The sequence below is a fragment of the Peromyscus leucopus genome, chromosome 4, assembly GCF_004664715.2.
Source record: "Peromyscus leucopus breed LL Stock chromosome 4, UCI_PerLeu_2.1, whole genome shotgun sequence".
NCBI classification, from domain to species: Eukaryota; Metazoa; Chordata; class Mammalia; order Rodentia; family Cricetidae; genus Peromyscus; species Peromyscus leucopus.
In genome coordinates, this window is record NC_051066.1 from 11618160 (window position 1) to 11627850 (window position 9691).

The 9691-nt window shown below is 56.0% G+C and overlaps 1 protein-coding gene across 2 annotated transcripts in view; it reads right to left on the reverse strand.

The window, feature by feature from the left end:
• Col5a1 (collagen type V alpha 1 chain) overlaps positions 1-9445 on the reverse strand; it is a 154004-nt gene extending 144559 nt beyond the window's left edge. The window contains exon 1 of one of the 2 annotated variants that reach the window (XM_028883365.2): positions 9179-9445. In XM_028883365.2, coding sequence (XP_028739198.1) covers positions 9179-9287 — 109 coding nt within the window. In that variant the 5' untranslated portion in view covers positions 9288-9445. The remainder of the gene's footprint in view (positions 1-9178) is intronic. The other variant, XM_028883364.2, reaches the window with a different exon arrangement.
• Positions 9446-9691: the final 246 nt, after the last annotated feature.

Here is a 9691-nt window from a genome sequence, read left to right on the forward strand (position 1 = left end):
ATCCCAATTGGTCACAAAGACAAGCTACGTAACAGTTACACGGCAGGCCATCCTCGATTCTACGGCCATCCACTATCCACGTGGACTGGAGGCAACTCACTATCACAGGTTCAATGTCCCCAGGAACCCCCCTACCTCCTACAGTCAGCTCTGCTTCCAAGTAGAGAGGTTAAGTAGCATGCTAAAGAGCCCACAGCCAGGAGCACACACGCATTCTCCTGATTCACAGGACCCTTCCTTTGTCCTGTTCTCTAAGTATCTGCAGAACTTCCTCTTCCAATGTCTGAGATGCAACTGAGCTCCTTCCCAGGGACTGCCTGCCTGCTGTGCCCAGAGTTTTCCCAAAGTTCCCTCAACGGGTCACTAGCACCAGAATTTGGGGGAAGGGGTTCCAGGGAGCTTCTTAGAACTGCCCCTGTGAACCCACATCCATGAGGCAAGGTCCTGGGGGCCACTGAAGCTGAGTTCCACCTACTGGCTTCACTCTGGGTCCCCTGCCCAGCCCCTGAAGGTCCTTTTTGAAGGAAGTGGATCAGCCTACAACATGGGCATGTCTGGGCAGGGTCACAGGCCCTCTAGCATTCAGCCCTCTGGGGACCAGCCTTCTGTGCCAGGGCATTACTAGAGGGCGGGAGAGGCCCTGGTGCAGCTGCAGCGACAGTCCAAGAACATGTGGGATGCAGCTTTCCTGATACAGGCGCAGTACACAGAGCACCCACCTTGTGTCACACACCAGGCAGTCACTGCAGGTCTTCAGCCCCAGGCTGTCACTCAGTGCACCAGCCAGCAGTAGCCTGAGGCCTCAGAACCACACAGCCAGGACAAGCTCTGTGGAGGCACCTCAGGCCCTCCTGCCTCAGAATCATCTGCTTAGGGGATAGCGGAGCTGGGAGAAGGGGCTGGAGCCTGCACCATTGGCCTAGCCATGAGTGGCTGGAAGTAGGGCAGTCCCAGGCTTCCCTGCAGCTCCTTAGTAAGCGCCGGGTAGCACAGCTCCATGTGAGTCCTGCAGTGCTATGTGTACTGACACAGATACATAGTGACATCATATGTGCCACCACACAAAGAGAGCGGCGACAGCAGACACCACTGTCCCCACTGAGCTTGCCTCAGAGGCGAGGCAGCATTTTATGTCCACCCTGCAGATGGGGAAACCAAGGCATGGTAGATGCTTCTGTTGTGCTAATTCCCAGTACACAGGGAAGGGCAAAATGCAGGGACCTTCCTTCCCAATCCCTGATTGTGAGCTGCATGTCCGGGGGTGTGGGAAACCGCTGTCCTCTGCCCCTCTGGCCTGGGGCCTGCGGGGCAATGACCCTCTCTAAGCTCCATCTTGGTGACTCTCGGCGTCCTTCCCACGCAGATGGGTCACCAAAAAGAAAGGGCAGTCTCAAGACCACACTAATGTAGCTTCAGCAGAGCAGACTTACCTAGAGGGAGGGAACCCCTGGAGGATAACAGGCAGAGCCCAGAGAGGTGGACGAGTTCTACCTAGGAGGCTGGCTTTTAGAGACATATGCCCAAAGAGTCGCTAATAAAGGCAGGTGGTGTCAGAAATCCACTTAAGAAATCTGGGGTGGGGTGGATGAGGCAAGGCTGGCAGTGGGCAGACCTAGGGGCATGTAGAATATGGGGCCTTGTTGTACTAAGCCTGACATTTCCCCCGCTACCCTCAGTGGTAACAGACTGACAGCCATGTCGTGTTCCAGAACCTCACACTCTCATACACTCCAGTCCAGCCCTGATCCCTAAGATCTGCTGGGAAGTAGACAGGAGTTTGCTGAACATCAGAGTCTTACCTTTGGAGAAGAATGGCTGTAACCCACAGACAGGAAGGAGGCAGTGTTCTGTCCTTTGGCAGGAGAGGCTATATAAAGAAGGGGGCTTGTGGGGCAACCCAGCCTTCACACAGCTTCTCCTTCCACTATTTCCCCAGCCAGGCCCTCCAATGTTGAAATTCAAGCCCTATCAGGAGGACCTGAGAGAGCACCTCCCCTAAAGGTCCTTCCCATGTCTTCAATATCCCAGAGCCAGACTAAATTCAAGCATCTCTCCCTGTGCCCACCATGGCAACTGCAGGCTGTCCCATACTAGGGCAGAGACCAGCTTTTCCCACACCCACATTGTCTGCCACTGTCCTCTATGAGCTCTGACAATGGAGGGAAATTAGCTGGGCTCAGCATGTCAGCTGGGCATATACCTGGACCACTGCCCTCCCAAAGGAGGAAGCCTCAGGGTTACCTGGTCCTGTATCAGAAAGGGAAGAGAATCACCACCAAGTACCTGGGTGAGGACATTTCTGTCTTCCTGAATCACTCACCTCTGTCTGATGGAAACAGGGAAGCCAGGCCATGTCCACCTCACTGGCTTTGAGCATGGGTCAAAAGCCGTCAGTATATATGACTGTGGTAAGAACCAGAGGCAAAGTCAAACTTGCATGGCTTCGTGTGACCTGGCCTGCCGGAGGCTCCATATACACACCTGGAAGGATCAGTCCTATCCAAAGACGTCTGAGAGCACAAGCACTCCACAGATCATGCCTGGGGAGCACTCCATAGATCATGCCTGTGGATCATTGAGGAGCACAAGCACTCCACAGGTCATGCCTAGGGAACACTTCACAGGTCATGCTTTGGGAGCACTAAGGAGCACAAGTTCTGAGCAGGCCATGCTTGGAGAACAAGATTAAAAGTGAAGGTGAACATGAGCCAGAAAAGAACAGCACGGGAAAGTGTCCTCTGCATCCATCAAGGGACACCTACCTTCAACTGTGCAAAGGGTGGACCCCGGGGTGCTTAGCAAGCTGGTCTCTGATTGGCCAGTGCTCCTTAGGGACTGGCAAGTGTCTTCTTTTGGTTCTCCAAAGCCTCTTTGGGGTTGGCAGGAACTACCTCATCTTGGCAGGTACCGCCAATGACTAGCACAACACCCAATGGTGAATGAGTATTTTTCTGCTTCCCACTGTAACTGCACTTGGCTTGACAAATTCACCTGTGCAGATGTCTGTCCCCTCTACACATCCTACTCCAGAAGTTCCTGTCAGCCAGGGATGGCTCACCAGTTGCTCACCAATGCCCTGGCACCCACAAAATCTATGAGATCTAAATGCCATCGAGACCAGTTTCCTCACGGTAGCCCTAGGCTTCCCCTCTGCACAATGCAGGAGGATGGCCCGCCTGCTCCGACTCTCACCACACCACAATGTCCACTTAGGCTAAGACGCTCACCAGTCTCATTGGTAAGTCAGTTTTTCCAAGCTGTCCCCAGTCCCCCCAACACACACATCGTGATGTCATTTTGTGCCGTTTATTTCTCTTTTTTAAGGGTGATATTAGACTCCCCATTGCTAAGGCACTGGTAAGAAAGAAAGGATGGAAACAGAATTTGCCCACAAGAACCCAGCTCTAGGGCCATAAAGATTGCTCTACAGGTTATGGATGCTTGCTGCCAAGCCTTGCAGCCTCAACTCAATTCCTTATGATAGAAGAGAACCGACCCCTGCAAGTTGTCCTCTGAATACACACACACATACACACACACACACACACACACACACACACACACACACACACACATAAATGCAAAATCAAAAAAATGTTAAGAAAGCTCTATAAAAAGGAAGCAAAGGTGTGCCCATGTCATGGCCAGAAGCATCTCAGAGTCTGCCCCTGGAACTCCAAGTTATTACATTTTGAGGAAAGTGGGTCAGTCTGTGGTTCATGTCTTGGGTCTGAGTCACCAAATAATAGTAACATTTACCACTGGTGTGGGGTCATTACTGAAGCTGGGAATATTCCAGAAAAATGACTGTGTTCATAAGGAGCTGAGAGGCTGACGACTGAGACTACGTGTCGTGGTGAGAGAAAGTGAACCTGTGGCCTGCAGTGTGCACCCAGGAATGCGTCTCATCTCCTGTTCTTTCATTCCACCCCTCCCTCCCCAGAGCAGGAAGAGGTGGCCAGGAGCCATGAATGGCCGGACCGTTCGTACTTCCTGACCCCAGATCCTCATAGAGAGGTCGCTACAGAGGGAAGGGCATGGAGGTACCTGGTCCACACTGCACAGGACACACCTCCAATGGCTGAGTCTGGGGCCTCGGGAGAGGTGAGGTGGTCACAAATGAACACTGCTTCCCATGCTTACCCCATCCTGAAGACCCAGTGTGGCCCTCTGGGGAATAGGGCGGGTGACTCCAACATGACAGCGGCTTCTAGCAACATCAAGAACCCCAACGATCATAACAGAAATTGTAGCACTTATCTGCGCTTCCCATGACTGTGTATTGCTCTCCCAAGAATCCGCTGTAGTTGTAATCATTCATCTGCTCATGAATGGGGAAACTGAGGCCCAGGCCATTGAGTACAGAGCTGGGAAGAATCGGAGCCAGGAAGGGCATGAAGGCTGCCTCACCCAAGCCATTTGTTCTTTCCTCCTACCACCTGGTCTGCAGGCAGGCCGTGTCCCACAGAGACCGCAGTAGGGCCTGTGAGAAGGGCCTGGGCAGGCTCCACCCACTGTATCCTGGCACATCCAAGAGCTTGGCCAGAATTGCCACAAGCATCTGTCAAAGTGCTGACCAGCAGATGAGCTGATTACATAGAACATAACTAGATGGGGAGCCCAGGTGTCACATGACATGGCTCGCATCAAACTGGGGGGGACCTGTGGACCAGTCCACTTGGTGGCAGAACCCAGGGCCTGTGGTCACCAGGAGCTCCAGGGCTCCAGGGCCATGAGCACCTCTTCACCTCCCATTGTGCACAGAGTACACAGACTTCTCAGAAGAGCTGTGGAAACACACGCACATGTGTGTGCTTTCATACCCCCACACATATGTGCAGGTACACACACAGTTGTTTCACACATGCAGGCATACAGCACCTACAAGGACCTGGGTCCCACATGGGCGAGCACATTACACATACACAGTCTGACACGCACATTACACCCATGAAACAACCCTGGAATTGACCTGTCTAGTGCCTTCACACACACTCCTCAGGTGACTACAATACCACCCTGAGGGGGCTGGGCAGCGTGCCACATGCAGATGAGAGCCAGGGCAGGAAGACAGGAGCTGCATGGTACCTCCTTTCCTATATGCACCCCTCCTCAAGCTTCTAGACTCTTGATGTTCCGAGAGGACTTGGGGAACCTTTTTTTGTTGCAAATTACTACAGGGCACAGCTTGTGAGACAGACCTGAGTCCCCGAGCCTAAGCCACTGCCTGAAAGGCAGAGTCACCTAGTCAGTCTCAGGCCCCATCAAAGAGACATGTGCTAATCTTCCCACTTTTCAGGAATGGAAACTGAGGCACAGAGACTCAGACTGGCCTAGCAAACCCCTCAACCTCGGAGGCAGAGAGAGCACACGCCGGCTTCTCAGCTGTGCACGTCCCCTGGAGCCGCAGCAACCTCACCACCGAGGAATGTCCCCCACAAATCATCCCCAGAGTTCCCACAGGCAAGGTCAAAGCCTATCTGGTCTATATCATATCCCACTAGCACGGTGCCAGGTCCTGCCTCCCATCCCGAAAGGACAGGGGTTCCAGGGAAAGTTAGCAGAGCTCTGGGGACCCCTACTCGCTCTCTTTCACTGGCACTTTTGTGCTCCTGGTGCAGGGTCACCAAGGCAGTCAGGAACTGGGGGCCTGCCAACCCACTGATGAGGGGCTTTCCAGCCGAGGGAGAGGGCCCAGGGTGACCCCCCTGGGTAAGTCTGGAATATCCAGTGAGGAAGGAGGGACAGGAGCAAGATTAAAGTCAGGAGGAGAGGACACAGTGGGGGAGGATAATGAAAAGCAAAGGGGTCAGGCCACCAGGGACCCCCATGGAGAGATCCTCCAAGATGGTTCCACAGGGCCCAGCATGTCCGAGGTGGCCCAAGAACAAGAAGAAAGGTGTCTGGTGCCAAGAGGGCATCAGGAACCCCGTCTCCACTGCCCCCAGCACCTCCAGGCCAAGTGCAAGCTAAAAGCTGACAGTGAGGTAGCTGGGTGGTCCAAAAGGAAATGGGAGACTGACACCCACTTCAGAAAGCCACAGACCCCCAAAAGGAGATAGAAATGAGGGGTGAGGGGAGGGAGGATAGAGGAAAGAAGGGAAACAGAGGAAAGGAGGGCGCAGGAAGGAGAGAAGGAGAGATCAAGTAGAGGTAGCCAAAGAAAAGAGCATAAACTTTGCATCTGCTCTGGATCACTGGACTGGGACCCCAAGCTGGGACTACGGCCCAGGGTACTGGCTCTCCCAGGGGAAAGCAAAGAAATGTATGTGAAATCAAAGAACAGAATGCCTGGACCTGGGCCAGGCCGGAGGGCCGCCGTTCACTCAGGGCTCTGTCCAGGTAGTCAGGGGCTCTGCTCACCCTCTACTGAGCTCTGTCCACACAGGTACCAGCAAACTAGCCACCAGCATTAACTGTGCCCAGAGCCATCGATGAGCAGATTGGACAACCCCACACTACAGTAAATGGTGTCCTGGGGTGGGGGAGAGAGTGCTTTCCTGGCACACTAGGCACCATTCACCATCCGTGCTGTGCCAGGAGGGGGACAGGTTAGAGCCTTACGATCCCAACGCCACTCAACAATTGTACCTCCGCAAGAGGGTACAGGCTGACTCAGCGAGGCAATAAAGAATGGAGAAAGAGGCGTCCGGCCAGAGGCAGGGGCAGGCAGCGGGCATCAGCTGGCCTCCGCGAAGGGTGTGGCTATGAGGAGCATCCAGAAATATCTACAGGGTGGGGTGGAGAGGCAGTCTCTAGCCAGCACTGCAGGACCAGCCCCCAGGACAACATCATCAGAGAAGAGGCAGTGAGCTAGCCCCAGGAGGGGGCTCTACTACCGCAGCTGGGTAATAACAGCTGAAGAGGACCCATAGCTCCAACCCTGCAGCCAGAGTAACACACCCTGACAGACACAGAGGGCTTCGACAGGGGGCTGAGTGGGGAAAGTGAAGGAGGGATGGAGGGAGGGCCCAAGGATGTCCCTGTAGCCAACTCATTGAGTCACAGGAAATTTAACCATTCAGTATCTGTCAAGTCTCACAAAACTTGGCTGCCTTGCCCTGCAAATGATTGCAAAAAGCAGTCATGTGACTCGAGCCCACCAATAGCACATGGAGGAGATGACCTCAATTTCCAAATATTGGGGTCACGTTTCATTTCCCATCACCCCCCACCCCCGTTAAGACTTTTAGCAGCTCCCAGGGCAATCTGACTTCTCACTCCTTCACACACTTGGCCAAGAAGGAGGCAGAAGAACTGTGCTCACAGCAAACTTGGAAAACATCTGGCAGAGCCTGGAGGGAAGAGGAGCAGGGTAGGGTCCGCCTGCACTTTTCTCCTGACTTGCCAGCATCGAAAGTGGACTGCTGCCCCTCCGGCCACACACTGAGGATGCCTTCCAAGTGGGTCCCACCACAGGAGCAGGAGAAAGCCTCCCGGGGCCCACCCAGAAATGCAGCGTCTTTGCATGCTTTGAAAAGTCTTTTGTCCAAAGCAAAGTGTCTAACACCACAGCCAGGACCCAGGCAGCCCCTTCCAAGTGGCCGCACCCTCAACAGCCAAGGAAAGTAGGGGTGGGGGTGACATAGCACAATGATGGAGTGAAGCCGAGACATGGGCAGGGCAGGGCTGGAGCCAACGGTTGGTGCTGGGAATGCCCTACTTATGCCCACGGTAACCCCAGCTGCCCGGGTGAGGATTCCACTGAAGGATTCCCTCCTGAGGTTCTAGGGAAACCCCACTAAAGGAGCTGGGCAGGGCTAAGTACCAGGGGAGCACTGTGGGGGGTGGGGAAAGGCAGGAGGCTGACCCCATCCTGCCCATCTTCCAGTTTTCTAAGAGTCTTCATCATCCCCTACTTCTAACTGAACCCTGCAAAATCCCGGTCAGTTGGTCCAAGTCGCAGTAAAGTGGGCATCTGCCATGCTCTCCCTCTGTCCCCCAAGGCCCTGGAGCTCCTTCCATTCCTACTCTTGCTTATGTCATGTACCCACTGGGCACCAATGGTGCCAGGAAGCAGGAGAAGAATACTGTAATTGGCCATGGAGCATGGAAAGTGATTCTCCCACTAGTCCTGGAAGCTCCAGCTACGAAGAGCCTTGTCCTGGACAAGGGCTGGCCAGTCCGCTGCAGCCACCCACTGTTCTGCTGCCTGAACTCCTAACCGCCTTCACCTCCCCCAGTGCTGCATGCCTGGAAGCCTTCCCGCCCTGGCCTATGGTGTTGAGGGGTCTGGGAAGATTTATCCCACAGCTAACTAACAAAAAGTGATGCCGAGAATAATGTTGCTGCCCAGACGTGAGCCTGGAAGTGCTGGAATCCAGACAGGGACAATCAGTGCCTCCCTGATTCTTCCCAAGGGACCAGGACTCCTTCGAAGGGCCCATCCTGGCAGGAGGAGCCTCACATCTGCAGATCATCTGAGCAGCTCCCAGTCCAGACTCCAAGGCCCTCTCCTGGCCTGGCTCTCCGTTCATCCCATCTTTGGGCAGAGAGCCCAAGCAAACTACCTCTAAAGGGTTAGGAGGTTTGCGGTCAGCTTAGGAGCAGAGTTGGCCTACTACCTAACAGGGCTCTACAGTGCCCCCTGAACGCTTGGCGGGGACTGCAGGGAACCCCGTCCCCTGGGAAAGCAGAGAGTCAGCCCAGACAAGCGGGAGGGTGTGTACCGAGGGAAGTCCAAAGCTGGGGATTCAAACTTCTGGGATCCCCTTCACCCCTAGGAGTCCCCGAGGAATTGAATGGCTTTGACTCTAGGGGGCGGCCCTTCCCAGCTTTCAAAGGGGAAGTTTCTGCTGAAGGGCTGCGTGGGACGCAGCGGGTCGCCTGTGATGTGGGACAGGGAATGTGAGGTTTGGGGACAAAAGTGTGACCACCTCTGCTCGGGTCTAACACGAGGCAGACTCTTCCTTGACTCGCGCGACAGCCCCACCCGACTGGCCCGTTTGAGGAGGGGGCGGTACGCCCGCGGGGATGGAGTTGGCCCGGCTCCCTCTCCCGGGCCCCCAACGAATGGTATTCGTTGTCTTGCCCGGTGCATTCCACAGGCCAAGGGGGAAAGTTCTGCAGGCTCGGAGGAGGCCGGCGGCGAAAGCGTCTGGGATGACAGCGGCCCCGCGGCTCCGCGCGCGTTCTACTGTCCCCGAGGCCCGGTCCCCCGAGGCCCGAACGCCCTTACCTGCGCGGCTCGGAGGCGGCGCCCACAGCAGCAGCAGGAACAGGAGCAGCGGCGGGGACAGCAGCGGGGCGCCGGGGCGCGCAGCTTTCCAGCGGGTGTGTACGTCCATGCCAGCGGGGCGCGCGGGCCGGGGAGCGGGGGCGCACTCGATGCACGGGGACCAGGGACACGGCCCGGGTGGCGGACGCAGAAGGGAGCGCGACAACTTCAGGGAGTCATAGGAAGCTCGGCGCCCGCCCGATCTCCCCCGCGGCGGTGGCTGTCCTGGAAGGGGCGGCGGGCGCGCTCGCCCACGGCGCGGGGATCAACTATGGCCCGGGACGGCCGGGATCCCCTCACTGGCTGCTCGCGCGCGCCCTGTCCTCCTCCTTCTAGTCCCTCGGCCTCCTCGCCGCTGCCGCCCCGCGACCCGCTCCCCGTGGGCGCTCAGCTGGAGTGAGGTCCTGCGCCAGCCGCGGGGACGAGGAGTGCGGACCTCGCCTTCGGCGCCCAGCACTTTTTCCCCCTTTCCCT